Genomic DNA, 21502 nt, shown 5'->3' with positions numbered 1-21502 from the left:
TACTTGAACTCTGTGAAGCAGTTATTTGGGGTGCAATCTGAGGTGCAGTTAACTCAAATTAATTTATCCTCCGCAGCAGAGGTAACTCTGGGTCTTCCTTTCATGTGGCGGTCCTCATGAGAGCCAGTTTTTACAACTGCACTTGAAGAAACTCAAACTCAAAGTTCTTGACATTTTTCGCATTGACTGACCTTCATATCTTAAAGTAATGACGGACTGTCGTTTCTCTTTGCTTATTTGAGTTGTTTTTACTATAATTATGCACTTGGTGTTTTACCAAATAGGGCTATCTTCTGTTTACCACCCCTACCTTGTCACAACACAACTGATTGGCTCAAACGCATTAAGAAGGAAAGAAATTACACAAATTAACAGGGCACATCTGTTAATTGAAATGCATTGCAGGTGACCTCCTCATGAAGCTGAGAGCGTGCCAAGAGTGTGCAAAGCTGTCATCAAGCAAAGGGTGGCTACTTTGAAGAATCTCAAATATAAAATACGTTTTGATTTGTTTAACACTTTTCTAGTTACTACATGATTCCATATGTGTTATTTCATAGTTTTGAGGTCTTCACTATTATTCTACAATGTAGAAATAGTAAAAAATAAAGAAATACGCTTGAATGGGTAGGTGTGTCCCTGTTTTCCCTCTGACCTTCCTCAACACCACCTCCACACCTCCATTCTCCACATCTCCCTCTACATCCCCCTTCCCTGTTTTTCCTCTGACCTTCCTCAACACCACCTCAATTCTCCACATCTCCCTCTACATCCCCCTTCCCTGTTTTCCCTCTGACCTTCCTCAACACCACCTCCCTTCTCCACATCTCCCTCTACATCCCCCTTCCCTGTTTTCCCTCTGACCTTCCTCAACACCACCTCCCTTCTCCACATCTCCCTCTACATCCCCCTTCCCTGTTTTCCCTCTGACCTTCCTCAACACCCCCTCCCTTCTCCACATCTCCCTCTACATCCCCCTTCCCTGTTTTCCCTCTGACCTTCCTCAACACCACCTTCATTCTCCACATCTCCCTCTACATCCCCCTTCCCTGTTTTCCCTCTGAAAGTTTAGTCACTGCTGATCAACATTTCCAAATCATTCATTTCTTATGTCACTTTATTGTAATTATGCACAATTAATTATACTTGATTCATTGTCCCCCCTACCGCCGTGTCGATCACTTAGCACGAGCAGAGTGACACAGGCAAAACTGTCTTTCATAACTCAGCAGCAGTGCCAGGGAGTGAACTCCCCAAAGATAAGCAGGGTATTGTAGTGCTCTGGCTCACACTTCCTCAGGGCAGGTGATAAAAACCAAGTAGAGATTACATTACGTTAATTCCTTTTTCAGAAGCCCTGACCCAGAATGAATTACAAGGTACATTTAGAGCATAGAAGAGGGAGAGATGACCATCAGGCCAAATACGAAATAATGAATTACTGGAACAGTCATTGTCAATACATAGTGGGCCGTTGGAATAAGGTTAACAGACAGAATCAAGACGGTATACTGTACTGTGTAGTACAGTATGGTGCAAAAACATAAATTCAATTGTGTTATATATTCTTTAGCACAGACATCATGGCCTGCCTGTAAGTCTAAACATTGAAGTATGAACAAATAGCAGTCATTTGGAAATGCAAATCCTAATTTTGAAATATAACAGTCAGAGAGTGTTCCCGCCCAGTCTAGGTGATATGGCAAATATGGCTGTGCAAACACCCCCACGATACCTACAGGCACAAAACCACTACTACAGTGTCACCACGGGCTAATACAGTACACTCTGCCTGGCCGTTGCCCATTACTCCTTAGTTGATAGGTAAAGGACTGAGAAAGGTGAGGGCTTTTCAGGTACTGCTACGATAACACTCTCGACTGGCTTATTGGACGACACGTCAACATTTCCTTTAAAATGTCCCCTACACTGAGAATGGCGCTGCTGTTCAGCATGATGGGTGAGTTAACTATACGTTCCTGTACTATACTTTTTTGAAACAATAATGATGAAGTATTGTGTACCTACTGTGTATATCTTGGCCTTACACATTGGAGTGTGACATATTTGAGATTAAAGGATCATGTTCAAGCAGAGGAAAATACTCATAAAAGTAAACACGATATGTGGTTCTTTTTTTCTAGGATGTGGGCATTTAATCACAGTGACGGTTCCCGAGAAGTTTGTGAACGTGACAAACGGTGAAAGTGCTCTTCTCCAGTGCACGTTTGTTACCACCGTGCAGAACACGAGCAACATCATCATCCAGTGGAGTTTTGTTGCCAAAACCTCCAATGTGCTACAGCAGGTATGTAGGCTGACGTTACTATGTCTTATGTTGCCACCTGGTCATGGCCTCTGTGTCCCCAATGTCACCTGGACCGTTTTACACACCTAGTGCGCCAAAGGATATTGTTCAGTTCATGGACAAGAGTGCTAAAGGCAATGTTATCGTCCTTACAGGGATTTACAGAGATGTCTGAATTTGAAAATGTGTGATCAAACTGCCTTCAGGTATACATGGGAGTTCAGGAGAGTCATTGCAGTTGATGGGCATGCTGTTGGATAGCATGACTTCCCACAAGGATCGATGATTTGATTTGTTTTATACGTACAGTGTCATGCATCTTCTGGATGCCCACATGGGCATATCAGACACTGTATTTTCTGTAGCAAAATACAATCATTATGTCTATATGTGCACACATACATATACAGTATATAAACCTACGTTCATGCATCAGTGAAAAACTATTGAGAGAACAAATCAAAAACATTTCAGATATACAACTGATCTTGTCTTCCAAGCTGGAGATACAATTTGCAACCAGGAATACTTCTTTCCTCAATAACCATTCAAGTTTTTCTAATTCGTAACAGTTCCTGTTATCTTTGCAACATTTTATCAAACAGTACAGCTCTCAAATCATCACATAAAGTACAATAAATTAAGAAGTGCAGTTCATTCTGAACCTCCCCTCAATCACAAACAGTACATCGTCGCTCTCGATTGCTGTGCTTCCGTATTTTCATAAAAGCCAAGGCAGGTACTATTCAATATGGTGTTTGCTCTTGAGCGGCCATTTTGTGACACACCTTGGAACGACAAAAAAAAAAGCACAGTCACCAGAGCACAAGTGGCTCCCTGCTCTCTTACCAGAGGCAGTGTTACAGTAGAGCAGAACCTCAGACCTCAGAATCCTCACGTCACGCAGTCTCACTAACACTTGGGGTTGCTCCGACTTTCCTGACGTATTGTAACTTGATTCTGTAGAATGAGTAGGTCTCTGAAATATCAGCACGAAATCTGTTGGTTGTCCCGTGGTTGTTTTTATGTAAGCTCTAAGACATTCTTGCTGTTACTTTCTAGGTGTATTACTCTCAGTCAGGAGAGGACGTGATTTCTAAACCGTATGAGGGCAGGTTGAATGCTCCCACCTATCCAGCTACTAGCAATGCCTCAATAACTATAAGCAACATGCAAGTGTCAGATGCAGGGGCCTACACCTGCGAAGTCCACAACTTCCCTGATGTCAATGGGAAGACTGAGGCCACTATCATTGTTAACATTCTTGGTAAGTTCTGTTTTACATTTGGTCAAATGCTTTGGAATGAGTCATGGTTTACTTCATAAATGAATACAATGATGTCACATTTAATAATTGAATTGAAGTAAATCTTTTTCCTATTTCAGTGTCACCACAACACATGAGCAGATCTATGAAATAGTTTCACTGTTTTTCCTAGTCTGAGTTTGGTGATCGTTGAATTACATGCCTTCTGTGATTCCACTCATCCACAGAGTTACCAGGCCAACCTTGCAGGCCTCAGTGTCCACAGTAGTTTCCATGGGAACTGGAGCAGACTAGTATCTTCATTGTCAGTGTCAGAAATTAGAACTGGAACACCGGAGTACAAGACCGTCTTCCGACATGTCTCGTACTCCTCAGGAATAGACTGGAGAGACATGACTTTTTCAGATGAAATGAATGATTCCCAGTTTGATAAAGCAGAGAGGTTGTAGTGAAGCATTATGGTGAAGGTAATACGCGGTATTCAGTCCTACCATGGAAATGGTCTTGGCCTTTTTATTTTTCATGCTGTGTTTATATACACATTTGACTGTAGCAATGGCTGCTCATTTTACCAATATATCATTGTCTTAATTGGTCATGTCTGTTGTATAGATTCATCATCTTAGTCACCGTAAACCCTGCCGGTATCATTGTGTACAGTACATTGCCACCTTTGTCACCATTGCAAAGCATAAGAAACACTCAGGGCGATGACATCCAGCTTCACTAGAATGCTCATGCATGAATGTACCACTGTAACGACTCGTATCAATCAATCATCCAGTGTTCTGCATTCCAACGTCAACGGTACCTAGTACCAGACCAAATCCTGAGTGTTAAAAACCCCAAGTAGGACCAGAGCGCTGGCCTACAGTTGAATTTGTAGTTGACAGAGTGTTCTGCTGTGTAGAACGTACAGATTCATCATTGATCGCTCATGAACTGCCCTTTTCTACCTGTATATATTGCATATGTTCTTTGTCTATGTTTGATCATATTTTTTATCTATGAATAGAGCCGCAACCAAAATGTCCCCACCGGAATAATAAAGTCATTATTTTAAATAGCTAGCTACTGGTCCAGGGCAAAGTGTTGACTTTTATGTCTAACTTGGCCATACCATTTGGGCACTTTCTCTGATTGCCGGTAGTTGGATCAACTGGGTCCAGCTTGCAGCATATTACGTAAGCTTAACTCTTGCTCTCTCTCTCTCTCTCTCTCTCTCTCTCTATTACATGGTCTGTAAGAGAGGCCATCTGTGCCCTTCTGTGCTGTCCATGGTGATGTGGAGTCTGGTCACCTGGTTACCCTCACCTGCCACAGTGAGCGGGGAAGCCCCACCCCCACCTATACCTGGATCAGAGTGGATCAGGACAAGACCAAGACACCTGTAATGGGGAACCCTGGTGGGTTGCCATACTGTAACACACATTCCCCATCACTCTGTTGTTCTCTGATTCATTAGAATGCTTTTGCTAGACTTTCTCTTTCTTTTCAGATCCGAATATAGGATCCTTGTATTTCCGAAACATATCCCAGTTTGAGTTTGGAGAGTATTGTTGCAGTGCCTCTAACGCTGTAGGATCTGCTACTTGCACCGTGGAGCTCAGCCATGGTATGGGTAATATATACGTATACTGTTGTTTCGACTTTTATTGAATGTGGCTATATAATCTTTAAACACACTGCTGTAACTAATCTTACCAATAACCCACCATTAACAGAGCTAGGGGATGGGGCCATTGCTGGTGCAGTCATTGGAGCACTTCTTGGAGCTGTCCTTATTATCCTTATTATCTGGTTCATGACACACTCCATGAAGAAGCAGAAATCCAAGGCTTCAAAGGCAACAGAGATGCAGTGAGTGATTAGGATTTGTGCTGCACTTTTAACGCATTCACACACAATGCCATTCAAATGTGTGGTGCAGTGTTTTACCAACAGTTTCCCTTTCCCCCGCCAGAGCCATCCCTAAGAGTTCGGCCACAGTGGCGTATGAAGGCGTCCCTACCAGGGAGAGTGGCCATCAAGCCTATGTGACCTCCGGAGGGGTTCCCATGGCAACAAACAGCCACGTCCATTCTGACGCTGACGGAGAGCGGGCCGAAGCTTAGGAGAGGCCTGACATGCTTCTGGGGTGACATCACTACTCTGAAAAACAATGCTCCACTGAAGTTTGTGTTTTGTATAATGTTTTTTTTTAATTCACAATTTAAGTAATGGTTCATATTTGTTTTATGTGATATAAGGAATTCCAATTGTCTTGATTTCACACACCAAAAAAATACAAATCACTCTACACCCTGATTAATGTGGTAATCCACCCATTCCCTGACAAAATGTTTATTCCCATTTTATATTCATTGTGACAAATCTAACCAATGCTCATCCATGCTTTCTGGAAGAAAAAAAATACAAATTCAATTTTGCATAACTGAGGCAAGTGTTTAATTACTAATGTGGATATACACATGGTCTGGAATGACATGGGGTAAATCCTGATATGTTTGGTCTGAAATGACTGTGATGACTCCCTGTGACCTTTCCAGGCAACCTGAGGAGAGCAACATGAGAGTAGCACAGCCAATCAGAGGTGGCCTCTACCACTTGACCTTAACACCTTGCTGCTATCTCCAAGGAATACATTTCTAAGAATGAGCCCATGGAGAAAAATAATGGTATAAAAGACTAGAATAGAGCTCCGTGTTAATGTTCTGTTAATCCTTCCCCTTTTTCATTATCAGGAGAGAGAGAGAGAGCTGTGTGAGTACAGAGTCCATCTGATCCCACAGTCACGATTCAGATATGCATGAAAATAGAGGAGTGTGGACCTTTAAGTCTCTGGTGCGTACAGATGGATACTCCAGAAAATTGGCCCGAACAGAAAGGAAAAACATTGTTGTCAAATATTATGCCACATACTGATTCAAAGACAGTGTTAATGACCAGTAGGGGGAGCTGAAAGGCCAGAACTGATGTCACTGCTAACAAAATCACAGGAAAATTAACTGACGTTAGAGCCAGATACATACACAGATAAGATACATTTTTGTTAAAGGGGCACCTGCCCCTTTGCCCTCCCACTCGCCAAGTGCCCTTTCAGGGGGTAGTATATATACAGTGCGTTCAGAAACTATTCACACCCCTTAACTTTTTCCACATTTTGTTGTGTTACAGCCTGTATTTAAAATTGATTAAATTTAGATTTTTGTTAGGTCACTGGCCTACACACAATACCCCATAATGTCAAAGTGCAATGATGTTTTAGGGAATTTTTACAAATTAATACAAAATGAAAAGCTGAAATGTATTGAATCAATAAGTACTCAACCCCTTTGTCATGGCAAGCCTAAATAAGTTCAGGAGTAAAAATATGCTTAACAAGTCACATAATAAGTTGCATGGACTTGCTCTGTGTGCAATAATAGAGTTTAAAATACTTTTTAATGACTGCCTTATCTCTGTACCCCACACATACAGATAATTGTAAGGTCCTTCAGTCGAGCAGTGAATTTCAAGCACAGATTCAACCACAAAGACCAAGGAGATTTTCAAATGCTGAAAGCAAAGCATTGTTTGTGGCAAATCCAATACAACACATAATTGAGTACCACTGAGTACCACTTTCTATATTTTCAAGCATAGTGGTGGCTGTATCATGTTATGGCAGGGATGCAACTTTCACTGGGGATGGGGGGACATGTCATTTTTGTCCCCCTCAGTTTTATCATGGGGGACACACAACGGTGTGCTTTAGGACCACGCAGACTCCTCCGAGCATTGGGTAGGTGGTTTGGAGTGTTTATCCGACTGGATACAAAAAAAACCACATCTAAAAACCAAAGTTGCAGCGCTGTGATATGGGTATGCTTGTAATTGTTAAGGACTGGGGAGTTTTTCAGGATAAAAAATAAACGTAATGGAGTTACGCACAGGCAAAATCCTAGAGGTAAACCTGGTTCAGTCTGCTTTCCACCAGACACTGGGAGATGAGTTCACCTTTCAGCAGGACAATAACCTAAAACACAAGGCCAAATCTACACTGGAGTTGCTTCCCAAGAAGACAGTGAATGTTCCTGAGAGGCCGAGGTCGTTTTGACATAAATCTACTTGGAAATCTATGGCAAGACCTGAGAATGGATGTCTTGCGATGATAAACAACCATTTGACAGAGCTTGAAGAATTTTGAGGGGTGTGAATACTTATGTAAATTAGATATTTAATTTTCAATACATTTGCAGAAATGTCTAAAAACATGTTTTCACTTTGTCATTATGCGGTATTGTGTCTTGATGGGTGAGAAAAATAATACATTCAATAAATGTTGAATTCAGGCTGTAATAACATATTAGTAAATACAAGTTTAAATTGAGGATAGTCTGATGGGTGAAAAGGTCAAGGGGTATGAATACTTTCTGAAGGCACTGTATGTTTTTTGTATACAGTTTTTGTCATCGTTCTGAACACAATGAGTTGACTCTTCACATGGGATGACTTCACTGAACAACAAAAGAAAGGGAATATTGAATGATCCCCAATGATCCATCGCATCTCCCAAAAACATTTTCAACATACATCCGTAAAATGATAGTCTAGAAACTAAAGCTTTGGTTGTCTTCCTCTCAACCTTCCATGTCTTCTCCCTGGACCTCCTCAATGTCCACCTCTTGAACATCAGACTCTGAGGCCTCATCTTCACTGTCACTTTCCAACCTTGTTGAGGATGGCTCGTTGTCAGGCTCAAAAAGCCTCAAATTTGCCTGGTGTTGTGTTGGTCAACCTGTTGCCTGCTTTGGTGTGTGTGTTCCCAAACAAGGATCAGATGCGCTCTGAGGCGGCTGATGATGGTGGGATTTGGAGGATGAGGGAGGCAACAGGGGAAAGAGCCTCAGTCCTATGTTGGCACGACTGTCATATTGCATCTCCATCCCAAAGCCCTTGCTTGGAAGTGTATTTCGCCAGACTGCCAAGAACCTTGCCCTCATCCAGGCCAAGGTGGGGAGACATGGTAGTGATGACACCATAGACCTCGTTGATCTCTGCACCAGACAGGATGCTCTTGCCAGCATACTTGGGGTCCAACATGCACGCTGCGGCGTGTATGGGCTTCAGGCAGAAGTCTTCACACGTTTTGACGTATTTCAGAACTGCAGTTTCCTCTGCTTGGAGCAACAATGAAGTGGGCAGGGCAGTACAGATTTCTTCTCTTACATCTGAAAGCAGAGTCTGAACATCAGACAGGATGGCATTGTCTCCCTCAATCCGTGCAATGAAGACTCCTATAGGTTTCAGGAGTTTCAAGCTGCTTACCACTCTCTCCCAAAATACATCATCCAGGAGGATCCTCTTGATGGGGCTGTCCATATCGACAGACTGTGATATGGCCATTTCTTGTATAGACTCCTTCCTCTCCATGTCAAACATGATGACAACACCACCCCAACGGGTGTTGCTGGGCAGCATCAATGTGGTGCTCTTATTCTTCTTACCTTGCTTGGTGAGGTAGATTACTGCAATAACTTGATGACCCTTCACATACCTAACCATTTCCTTGGCTCTCTTGTAGAGTGTATTCATTGTTTTCAGTACCATGATGTCCTTGAGGAACATAATCAATGCATGAGCAGCACAGCCAATGGGTGTGATGTGAGGGTAGGACTCCTCCACTTTAGACCAAGCAGCCTTCATGTTCGCAGCATTGTCTGTCACCAGTGCAAATACCTTATGTGGTCGAAGGTCATTGACGACTGCCTTCAGCACATCTACAATGTAGAGACATGTTTGTCTGTCATCTCTTGTGTCTGTGCTCTAGCAGAATACTGGTTTGAGGGGTGGAGATGATGTAGTTAATTATTCCTTGCCCACGAACATTCGACCACCCATCAGAGATGATTACAATACAGTCTGCTTTCTCTATGAATTTCTTGACCTTCACTTGAACTCTGTTGAACTAAGTACTAAGAAGTAGAGGGACTTTTGTCAGAGGCTGCTTGTTGTGAGCGCTGAGGGAACTTAATGCACTTGGCCAGATGATTTTGCATCTTTGTTGCATTCTTCACATATGATTTGGCACAGTATTTGCAAATGTACACAGCTTTCCTTCTACATTACCTGCAGTGAAATGTCTCCACACATCTGATAGTGCCCGTTGTCAATATCGTCGTATGAGTGAGACCAAGTGAGTAGAGTTCCACATAATTTTTATAAATCGAAACTCACTGAACAAAACAACAAACAACCAAACGAAACGTGACGCTACTGATGTGCACATAGACAAGATCCCACAACACAAATGAGGAAAATGGCTACCTAAGTATGATCCCCAATCAGAGACAACGATAAACATCTCTCTCTGATTGGGAACCATATCAGGCCAACATAGACATACAAAACCCCCTAGACATACAAAAACTAAAGTACCCACCCTAGTCACACCCTGACCTAAACAAAATATATAGAAAAACAGAGATATCTAAGGACAGGGCGTGACACCCGTGGCATTTTCCTGTAAACGTTAGAAAAGAATTAGAGAAAAAACAAATACAATTCCATGTACAGATAAATAGTTAAGCAGTTAGATTAAACAACTCCTTTGTACGATGTATATTTTTAAATGAAACATGTATGGAAACAGGTGAATTAACACTCCTCAGTTAGCAGGCTCAAGCAAGCTAAAAACCCACATGGTAGCATAAACTAACTAGCAGAAATTGTTAACAAGTTCTAAATGATTTACACACACTTTGCTGTAGGCTACTATTTACTAGTTAACAAAAAAATTGTCATATATCCACCCCACCCAGTATTGTCATCAAAACTTACCAGAAAGAATGTAGTCCTTGGCTCAGACAGTGTAGTAGCGTGGGCTCAACAGCATCTCATTAGTGTGCAAGATCTTGAGAATCAGCTGCACATGTGATGGAAGAATGCACTGTGCATGCAGAGGGTTGCAATTCCATTGATTTAAAAAAATTATTATTATTTATCCGTTATTTTACCAGGTAAGTTGACTGAGAACACGTTCTCATTTGTAGCCATGACCTGGGGAATAAATACAGGGGAGAGGAGGGGGATGAATGAGCCAATTGTAAACTGGTGACCGTGATGGTTTGAGGGCCAAATTGGGAATTTTTGAGGATAGTTTAACCAAAATATGCCACAAGACCTAGAATTGCCTTATGTGTATCCCACAAAAAAAAGGTTCACTGTTATAAGCTAACTTTTTTGATGAATTTAAGCAAACTTTCCATTAAAAAATGTCGGAAAATATACGGAAATTTGCCGGAAAGTTTCCGACCCTTTGCAACTAGAAAGCTACCTAGTTTAAATATCAGCAGTACTGCCACATCATCATAATATTTTATTAACACTTGATAACACTAGATTAAATAGCATCATCAATACCTGGTCTGGTTGGCTAATAAACGCAGCAGAGAGAGGCAGAAAGACAGAGGTGCGTCTTCATCAACGACCCTCTGACTCAACTCCATGCCTTCGTCAGTCGGGAGTTGCATCATGTGTCAGGGCAGCAGCAACACAGGTAGTCTACTGGCGCTGACCACCAGAATACTAAAATATCAATACAAGCCACTTGCCAGCCAGTCATATATCATGAGTTAGAAGATTATGAATGTTACATTATAAAATTATTATTTAAGAATTTAAGAACATCGAGGATAAATCACAATCAGTACAAAAATGTTTTTAAAAAATCAAGCTAGCTTACTAGCAGGTTAACATCAATTATCAACAATGACAAGCTGAAAGCCCACCCTCTTTCCCCTGTCAATCATGTCTTTAGGAGGCTTACAATTTGTAATGAGTGTACTGTACAAATAAATAGCCCTTTTCTTCAAAATAAAAATACATCGCTACAGAGGCAGTTTATATTTTAGGAATATCAAGATATGTTTTTATTTTGAGCACCTGCCCCCTGAAAGGTCTGTGCACTGCCTTGATTAAAAAGGATAATAATCGGTTTGAAATGTCAGACAAAAGATCATTTACAAGCTATTATACAAACAACAAAAAAATATGTTTGTCAGCTATGGACATTGTTACTTCAGGTATTGTACGGCAAGGTCAACTCATCCAAATGCAATAAGCCTAAATACGCACCAAACAGTATTTATCCAAGATAAAGACTGGAAATGGCTTTGTTCTCTTTAATGAAAGGCTGCTGATCATCCACCAGTGACAGTGATATCATCAAAGTGAGCTTCTGGCTTTGAACAACAGGTATTTCACTCTTTCCTCTGCTCTGCCACTTCTCTGTGATCAATCTATGCTGTTAGTCGAAGCCCAGCCTGTTTTTGTGCAGTAGGTGATAAAACTAAATAATTCAACCCATCATTTATTTGATAAATTACTGAATAACTGAGTGCATCCTGACAGTGATTGGATTAGACTACTTAAAAGTTTGATAATATACTGCCTCTTCTATACATACTACTCACATGCTTACTTAAATTGATCAGTACTCTAGTATCATTTAATATACATTTAATAGAAATGTTTTGAAAGCAAGAAAATAAAAGTCTCAGTGTTATCTGAGGAGACAATCCCTCATGAACATCAAATGAAATGAACTTTGGTGAACTTAATCAGTACTTAACTTTTGCAACTGTAAAAGGCAAATATCCACATAAATAAACTCCAAGGCTCTCTATTGTGTGGAAATATACATTTATTGATCTCATGGCAGAAAAATATATTTTAAAAAGTGTACAAGACTGACACAACATGGCCATTACAGCTTTTGTTAGTACTTCATCGAATTCATACGTTTTCAGACAGAGGTTGTGACAATAAACCTTTTTTTGGGGGACATATCCGTGGCATACCACGGCTTTCAGCCAATCAGCATCACCACCTGGTTTATAATGCCCTTTTAACCATGACAACCTAAGGTCACCATAAGTGTGAGTAATATACTCAAATAACAGACTGTACAGATACTTATACAAACACCATTCTTACTGGACCAACAATTATATCTACAAAGGCCAGTAAGAACTTGATAACAAGAGTTCATATATATATATTAATCTTTCATAATGTACATGCAATAATACCCTTCTATACTTTATTTTATAGAGTCAATAGTATAAACAGGATTAACATGTACTGTACATTATTATACATAATTTCTCAGTTACTAATCTAAATAGATTTTTAACCCCATGCAAAATGTTAAAAACTCCCTGCCTTAGATAGCTCTATATCTCTGTAAAAGATTGATTAATACTGATGCGTCTACTTTGGCATCTACTGTTAACAGCATACATGGTCTTGAACTGCCCCTGCAGGGCACAGAGGATAGTCCTCCTATAGGTGCAAGACAGGAAGTAGTAGATTATGGGGTCCAGACAGCTGTTGAGGGAAGACAGGAGCAGAGTGAGCTCATTGAGGATGTGAAGAATCTGCTTACTGTCCAGGGCCTGAATCAGATCCATTTGGGCCAGCACGTAGGGCACTCGCACCAGGTGGTATGGCAGGAAGCACAGTGTGAAGATCACCGGCACCACAAAAGTCTTCCGGACCACCCTGCTCTTTTTCCGCTGGGCCTTGGGGTCCAGGTTCCCCAAGGACATGGTCCTCACCTTGGTGGTTATGCTGGCGTAGAAGCAGAGGAAGAGGATGAAGATGGCACAGAAGAAGGCCACCATGGTGAGGTTGGCCAGGCCCCCCAGGAGACCTTTATGGTGGAAGTGAAAGCAGATCTTGTCACAGGGTTGCTGCCTGTCATTCCTGAGGAAAAACAGAGACATGCCCAGGATCAGGCTTGCCCACACCGAGAAGGACGCCCGGTGGCTCCACCGCACCCTGTGGATTCTCAGGACCCACACAGGCTTGATGATCTTCAGGTAGCGATCCAGACTGATCAGGCTGAGGAACAGGATGCTGGCATACATGTTGACGTAGAAGAAGATGCCCAGCACCTTGCAGATGTAGAAGGGGCCCTGGCTGTTGTGGTAATAGACCCGCATAGGCAGACACAGCACCAACAGGAAGTCAGCTATGGCCAGGTGTCTCAGGTACACAGCCATAGATGAGTCGGAGTGCTTCTTCAGGAAGAACACAAATATGGTCATGGTGTTGCTGACCAGGCCGAAGAAGCAGATTATTGAGTAGAGAATGGGTAAGGCAGGAGACAGAATGCCGTCATGGATCTCACAGTTGCCGTTTACATCAACCCCACTGGTGTTAACTCCTAGTTCCATCATCGTCCCACTAGCGGTGGTATTCAATCTAGTCCCAAAGGCCGAGACACAAGCTGAATCACACGGACGACACATGCTGATCAATCAACTAAAGAAAGGCAAAAGTTTAATTAAAACCCATATATTTCAAAGACAGTGTTTTATAAACACCATGCATACAATTTTATTCTTTCAATGTAAGAAAAAGTATAATCAAATGAAACAAACAAACTGTATGAAAGTTGCAATAGTTGTTATATTATGCTGTGTTGATTGAAGTCTGAATAAACTATCAAGCCATGTTATTACAACCAGAAAACAAGAACTTACATGGGTAGCTGCTCTGCCCTCCGCTCCACTCAGTCTCAGACTGAAATGAATGAGTTCCTGTGCATGAGCAGTGCTTTTGACAGAACCCTGTTCGATCAAGGAAATACTGAGATGTGACGTGAGTCAACCATCAAATCATCCCTGTTAAAACAGCTTATGTTGCTTCCTCAATCGCAAAGCTTTCAGCGAAGGGAAAATGAGACAGACAGTTCTGAGGGCCCTGTCACGACGTTGATCTCTAGATACGTTTTTCTGTCACGACGTTGATCTCTAGATAGATGAGGAGGATTAATATTTGAAAGAAAAACCAACATTGTCTTGACTTCATTGTTTTGGGGACTATATGAGGTTATGATGTACTGCTCCTGGGTCTATGGAGTACAAACAAGCGTTGTGAAGACAATAAATATTGTGATCAGATTACAGATACTTTTGGAAAAATAGATGATTATTTCTTGCATTACTTTTAATTTGCCCACGCCATTAGGGTACTGGGAAAAGATTCAAAGTTCAGTTTTGAATTTGATACGGAAAGGGAAACGTCACAAAATTAAAATTACCACACTCCAGCAACCCAAAGGTCTTGGGGGGGGGGGGGGGGGGGGGGTCTAGGTTTACTCAACTTCAGGTTATTGTAACGATCCTCTTCGTCTGATGAGGAGTAGTCAAGATCGGACCAAAACGCAAAGTGTTAAGTGTCCATGTTAATATTTATTTTAACTCAGAACACTAACACAAAATAACAAAAAAAATAGACCAACACGAAACAGTTCTGTCTGGGACAGAGACAGAGACAGAAAACAACTACCCACAAACACAGGTGGGAACAGGCTACCTAAGTATGGTTCTCAATCAGCGACAACGATTGACAGCTGCCTCAGATTGGGAACCATACCAGGCCAAACACATAGAAATACACCACACAGAACAAAACATAGAATGAACCACATAGAATGCCCACCCCAACTCAGGCCAAAGAGTTCAATTTGGTTTCATCAGACCAGAGATTCTTGTTTCTCATGGTGCTCTATAGATGGTGGTCCTTCTGGAAGGTTCTTCCATCTTCACAGAGGAACTCTGGAGCACTGTCAGAGTGACTATCAGGTTCTTGCTCACCAAGGCCCTTCTCCACGATTGCTCAGTTTGGCCTGGCGGCCAGCTCTAGGAAGAGTCTTGGTGGTTCCAAACTTCTTCCATTTAAGAATGATGGAGGTCACTGTGTTCTTGGGAACCTTCAATGCTCCAGAAATGTTTTGGTACCCTTCCCAGATCTGTGCCTCGACACAATCCTATTTAGGAGCTCTATGGACAATTCCTTTGACCTCATGGCTTGGTTTTTGCTCTGACATGCACTGTCAACTGGGGGACCTTATATAGACAGGTGTGTGTCTTTCCAAATCATATCCAATCAATTGAATTTACCACAGGTGGACTCCAATCAAGTTGTAGAAACATCTCAAGGATGTCCAATGGAAACAGGATGCACCTGAGCTCAATTTCGAGTCTCATAACAAAGGGTCTGAATACTTATGTATGTAAGGTATTTCATATTTTATTTAAGGCGTCTGAATACTTTTCGAATGCACTGTATATCATTAGAAACTAATCTATGACTCTTTAGTGTCTTGCTACAGGATGTAGCAGCAGGATGTGTTCAAGTTAGTCTCACTTCCTGTCAAGGAAAAAACCTCAGACCCCTCACCACACTAATCTTACAGAAAATATAGGGCACTCTTTTCACATGACCCAATTATCTGTTTCATCAGGAAAAACTTTTTGAAAAACCCTTGGCCCTACAGTGACCATCCTGGAAAGAAGCTTGTTTTATAAGGACGATGGGATCCAGCCCAGACAGGATGACCACATCAGTGAATCAACCCACTCAGGTGACGCACCCCCTCCAGGGACGGCATGAGAGAGCCCCAGTAAGCCATTGACTCAGTCCCTGTAATAGGGTTAGAGGCAGAGAATCCCAGTGGAAAGAGGGGAACCGGCCAGTCAGAGACAGCAAGGGCGGTTCGTTGCTCCAGAGCCTTTCCGTTCACCCTCACACTCCTGGGCCAGACTACACTCAATCATATGACCCACTGAAGAGATGAGTCTTCAGTAGAGACTTAAAGGTTGAGACCGAGTTTGCGTCTCTGACATGGGTAGGCAGACCGTTCCATAAAAATTGAGCTCTATAGGAGAAAGCCCTGCTTTCTTTTGGTTCTAGTCAGGATTCTAGCAGCCGTATTTAGCACTAACTGAAGTTTATTTAGTGCTTTATCCGGGTAGCCGGAAAGTAGAGCATTGCAGTAGTCTAACCTAGAAGTGACAAAAGCATGGATTAATTTTTCTGCATCATTTTTGGACAGAAAGTTTCTGATTTTTGCAATGTTACGTAGATGGAAAAAAGTTGTCCTTGAAATGGTCTTGATATGTTCTTCAAAAGAGAGATCAGGGTCCAGAGTAACGCCGAGGTCCTTCACAGTTTTATTTGAGACGACTGTACAACCATTAAGATTAATTGTCAGATTCAACAGAAGATCTCTTTGTTTCTTGGGACCTAGAACAAGCATCTCTGTTTTGTCCGAGTTTAAAAGTAGAAAGTTTGCAGCCATCCACTTCCTTATGTCTGAAACACATTCTTCTAGCAAGGGCAATTTTGGGGCTTCACCATGTTTCATTGAAATGTACAGCTGTGTGTCATCCGCATAGCAGTGAAAGTTAACATTATGTTTTTGAATAACACCCCCAAGAGGTAAAATATATAGTGAAAACAATAGTGGTCCTAAAACGGAACCTTGAGGAACACCGAAATTTACAGTTGATTTGTCAGAGGACAAACCATTCACAGAGACAAACTGATATCTTTCCGACAGATAAGATCTAAACCAGGCCAGAACTTGTCCGTGTAGACCAATTTGGGTTTCCAATCTCTCCAAAAGAATGTGGTGATCGATGGTATCAAAAGCAGCACTAAGGTCTAGGAGCACGAGGACAGATGCAGAGCCTCGGTCCGATGCCATTAAAATGTCATTTACCACCTTCACAAGTGCCGTCTCAGTGCTATGATGGGGTCTAAAACCAGACTGAAGCATTTCGTATACATTGTTTGTCTTCAGGAAGGCAGTGAGTTGTTGCGCAACAGCATTTTCTAAAATTTTTGAGAGGAATGGAAGATTCGATATAGGCCGATAGTTTTTTATATTTTCTGGGTCAAGGTTTGGCTTTTTCAAGAGAGGCTTTATTACTGCCACTTTTAGTGAGTTTGGTACACATCCGGTGGATAGAGAGCCGTTTATTATGTTCAACATAGGAGGGCCAAGCACAGGAAGCAGCTCTTTCAGTAGTTTAGTTGGAATAGGGTCCAGTATGCAGCTTGAAGGTTTAGAGGCCATAATTATTTTCATCATTGTGTCAAGAGATATAGTACTAAAACACTTGAGCGTCTCTCTTGATCCTAGGTCCTGGCAGAGTTGTGCAGACTCAGGACAACTGAGCTTTGAAGGAATACGCAGATTTAAGGAGGAGTCCGTAATTTGCTTTCTAATAATCATAATCTTTTCCTCAAAGAAGTTCATGAATGTATCACTGCTAAAGTGAAAGTCATCCTCTCTTGGGGAATGCTGCTTTTTAGTTAGCTTTGCGACAGTATCAAAAAGGAATTTCGGATTGTTCTTATTTTCCTCAATTAAGTTAGAAAAATAGGATGATCGAGCAGCAGTAAGGGCTCTTCGGTACTGCACAGTACTGTCTTTCCAAGCTAGTCGGAAGACTTCCAGTTTGGTGTGGCGCCATTTCCGTTCCAATTTTCTGGAAGCTTGCTTCAGAGCTCGGGTATTTTCTGTGTACCAGGGAGCTAGTTTCTTATGAGAAATGTTTTTAGTTTTTAGGGGTGCAACTGCATCTAGGGTATTGCGCAAAGTGTGCTCGGGTGTGTCCCAGGATAAATACACCTCTTCCCCATTCATTGATGAGACTCTCTCCATGCAGACACACTGAAAGATTTTGGTTGTGGCCTTTTTGTGTCTTTTTTGTTTGTTTGCGTTGGCACCGTTCAACACCCCTCATTATCACATTTATGCACGCAAATCACTCACTTACACTACTGATTACTGACTACAGACACACACCATTGTTATTTGTATTTAGTTTACTTCAGTTTATAAATATATGATGTTATTCCTTATCTCCACGTTGTCTCCCCTTTTGTTACGAACTTCGAGCCGGTTCGTGACACAGGTCAGAGAGTCAACAACCTGTGTGGGGGGCTTGATTCTGCTGACGGTACATTACTGTATTAGCTGGTTCGTGACACAGGTCAGAGAGTCAACAACCTGTGTGGGGGGCTTGATTCTGCTGACGGTACATTACTGTATTAGCTGGTTCGTGACACAGGTCAGAGAGTCAACAACTTGTGTGGGGGGCTTGATTCTGCTGACGGTACATTACTGTATTAGCTGGTTCGTGACACAGGTCAGAGAGTCAACAACATTCTGCTGACGGTACATTACTGTATTGGCTGGTTCGTGACACAGGTCAAAGAGTCAACAACCTGTGTGGGGGGCTTGATTCTGCTGACGGTGCATTACTGTATTGGCTGGTTCGTGACATACATATTTCCAGTTAAAGAGGATGTTAAATGGAAGAATTCAGCATTTCACTTTTGTAGTAATGCAGCTTGAACTTTATACTGAATTATCAAACCACATTGAAAAACAAACTTATAGAACAGGAAATTATATGCTTTAGCAGCCTGCAAAAGCACACTTTCACAACCCACATGCTAAAACTCCAAGCCACCTATCGCAGAATTAAGTAATCAGATAAGTCTATGTTATCAAGGGTGCATTGCAACTTTGCATCTCAGTTCATTCAAAAGAGGTGAAGCCACCTCATATATCAAGGTGTTTTAAGAAATGTTTCTCTGCACATTCGTCTTCTGAAATTCTGGATGCATTGGCATCGGGAGGCATTTATCATTTGTAATCTGAGACAATGGAGCAAGCTGCATCTGTGCTGGTGTGTAGTCTACTGTAGCATCCATGTGGACTGTGGCTGAGGATCAAACCTGTTCACAGATCAAGCTACACACCAAAGCACAGCACTGATACACCCACAGCGGATGGCAGTGGGATTGTTCGTGATACCAAATCAACACACCGCCCCAATAACTAATTTAACTGTCTGTTTATTGTCTACCATTATTACCACCCTCCTGTGTCAATCTGTGGTACCTGTAGTGTTTTTTTCTGGTCACATTGTCAGGGAAACTCTTCATCCTATTTAAAGCTGTTCAAGGTACCCCCTCCTTCAGTTCTTTACAAAGTATGACAAGCACATGTCAACAATCTGCAACCCTTTTTGGTTTCACAAACATTAAAAGGAACAGTAAATGTCTGAGGTGGGCCTGGTTTCATGTAGCAGTGCATGCAGCTGTGCAAACACGCCATCCGGAGAAAACACAGAACTTCAGGTTATTGTGGCCACAGAGCATAGCTGTATTAGTCAGGCCGAGAGTGACATGTCTTTATCTCATATCTCACACAATTGTTGTCAAACATGAAGCAGAATACATCCACTGAATTTAATGTACACTGTAAAAAAGAAAGTGCTTTGTTACACAAACTAGTGGCAAATGAGCTGCCACCACCTTAAAGGAGACAAAACCTTAACTTGGCTGGAGTATTGAAACACATTGTTGTGAGGGTATTGGGACAGATTTAAGGTGTTCTGAAACATTAATCTTGAGGTATTCTGAAACATGACATGGTGTGTTGTAACACCACATACAGTGGGGCAAGAAAGTATTTAGTCAGCCACCAATTGTGCCCCCTCCCACTTAAAAAGATGAGAGAGGCCTGTAATTTTCATCATAGTTACACTTCAACTATGACAGACAAAATGAAAAAAAATATCCAGAAAATCACATTGTAGGATTCGTAATGAATTTATTTGCAAATTATTGAGGAAAATAAGTATTTGGTCAATAACAAAAGTTTATCTCAATACTTTGTTATATACCCTTTGTTGGCAATGACAGAGGTCAAATGTTTTCTGTAAGTCTTCACAAGGTTTTCACACACTGTTGCTGGTATTTTGACCCATTCCTCCATGCAGATCTCCTCTAGAGCAGTGATGTTTTGAGGCTGTTGCTGGGCAACACGGACTTTCAACTCCCTCCAAAGATTTTCTATGGGGTTGAGATCTGGAGACTGGCTAGGCCACTCCAGGATCTTGAAATGCTTCTTACGAAGCCACTCCTTCGTTGCCCGGGCGGTGTGTTTGGGATCATTGTCATGCTGAAAGACCCAGCCACGTTTCATCTTCAATGCCCTTGCTGATGGAATGAGGTTTTCTGATACATGGCCCCATTCATTCTTTCCTTTACACGGATCAGTCGTCCTGGTCCCTTTGCAGACAAACAGCCCCAAAGCATGATGTTTCCACCCCCATGCTTCACAGTAGGTATGGTGTTCTTTGGATGCAACTCAGCATTCTTTGTCCTCCAAACACGACGAGTTGAGTTTTTACCGAAATGTTATATTTTGGTTTCATCTGACCATCTGACATTCTCCCAATCTTCTTCTGGATCATCCAAATGCTCTCTAGCAAACTTCAGACGGGCCTGGACATGTACTGGCTTAAGCAGGGGGACACGTCTGGCACTGGCGGCGTAGTGTGTTACTGATGGTAGGCTTTATTACTTTGGTCCCAGCTCTCTGCAGGTCATTACTCTGGACGGCTCTGACTTAGAATACGTGGACAACTACAAATACTTAGGTGTCTGGTTAGACTGTAAACTCTCCTTCCAGACCCATATCAAACATCTCCAATCCAAAGTTAAATCTAGACTGGCTTCCTATTTCGCAACAAAGCATCCTTCACTCATGCTGCCAAACATACCCTTGTAAAACTGACCATCCTACCAATCCTCGACTTTGGCGATGTCATTTACAAAATAGCCTCCAATACCCTACTCAACAAATTGGATGCAGTCTATCACAGTGCAATCCGTTTTGTCACCAAAGCCCCATATACTACCCACCATTGCGACCTGTACGCTCTCGTTGGCTGGCCCTCGCTTCATACTCGTCGCCAAACCCACTGGCTCCATGTCATCTACAAGACCCTGCTAGGTAAAGTCCCCCCTTATCTCAGCTCGCTGGTCACCACAGCATCTCCCACCTGTAGCACACGCTCCAGCAGGTATATCTCTCTAGTCACCCCCAAAACCAATTCTTTCTTTGGCCGCCTCTCTTTCCAGTTCTCTGCTGCCAATGACTGGAACGAACTACAAAAATCTCTGAAACTGGAAACACTTATCTCCCTCACTAGCTTTAAGCACCAACTGTCAGAGCAGCTCACAGATTACTGCACCTGTACATAGCCCACCTATAATATAGCACA

At 42.0% G+C, this 21502-nt stretch overlaps 2 protein-coding genes across 2 annotated transcripts; one reads left to right on the top strand and one right to left on the bottom strand.

Annotated features, from left to right (window-relative positions):
* Positions 1 to 1836: 1836 nt before the first annotated feature.
* Positions 1837 to 5919, top strand: LOC139419562 (V-set and immunoglobulin domain-containing protein 1-like). The gene is made up of 7 exons (XM_071169533.1): positions 1837 to 1960; positions 2145 to 2308; positions 3371 to 3575; positions 4823 to 4981; positions 5074 to 5190; positions 5300 to 5435; positions 5539 to 5919. Exons 1-7 carry the CDS (start codon positions 1918 to 1920, stop codon positions 5687 to 5689), a joined length of 975 nt encoding a protein of 324 aa, XP_071025634.1. The 5' UTR covers positions 1837 to 1917; the 3' UTR covers positions 5690 to 5919.
* Positions 5920 to 12793: 6874 nt separating this feature from the next.
* LOC139419561 (P2Y purinoceptor 14-like) lies at positions 12794 to 13900 on the bottom strand. Its single transcript, XM_071169532.1, has one exon. It carries the CDS (start codon positions 13871 to 13873, stop codon positions 12794 to 12796), a length of 1080 nt encoding a protein of 359 aa, XP_071025633.1. The 5' UTR covers positions 13874 to 13900.
* Between the last annotated feature and the right edge of the window lie 7602 nt (positions 13901 to 21502).

This window comes from Oncorhynchus clarkii, chromosome 10 (assembly GCF_045791955.1).
Source record: "Oncorhynchus clarkii lewisi isolate Uvic-CL-2024 chromosome 10, UVic_Ocla_1.0, whole genome shotgun sequence".
Classification (NCBI taxonomy): Eukaryota; Metazoa; Chordata; class Actinopteri; order Salmoniformes; family Salmonidae; genus Oncorhynchus; species Oncorhynchus clarkii.
The sequence above is the reverse complement of the archived record's forward strand: the minus strand, read 5'-3'. Positions and strand labels throughout refer to the sequence as shown.

Coding starts and splice junctions, on each gene's coding strand:
- LOC139419562 (XM_071169533.1), top strand. CDS start 1,918: ATGTCCCCTACACTGAGAATGGCGCTGCTGTTCAGCATGATGG. Junction 4,982..5,073: donor ACCTGTAATGGGGAACCCTG/GTGGGTTGCCAT, acceptor CTTTCTTTTCAG/ATCCGAATATAGGATCCTTG. Junction 5,191..5,299: donor CACCGTGGAGCTCAGCCATG/GTATGGGTAATA, acceptor CACCATTAACAG/AGCTAGGGGATGGGGCCATT.
- LOC139419561 (XM_071169532.1), bottom strand. CDS start 13,873: ATGTGTCGTCCGTGTGATTCAGCTTGTGTCTCGGCCTTTGGGACTAGA.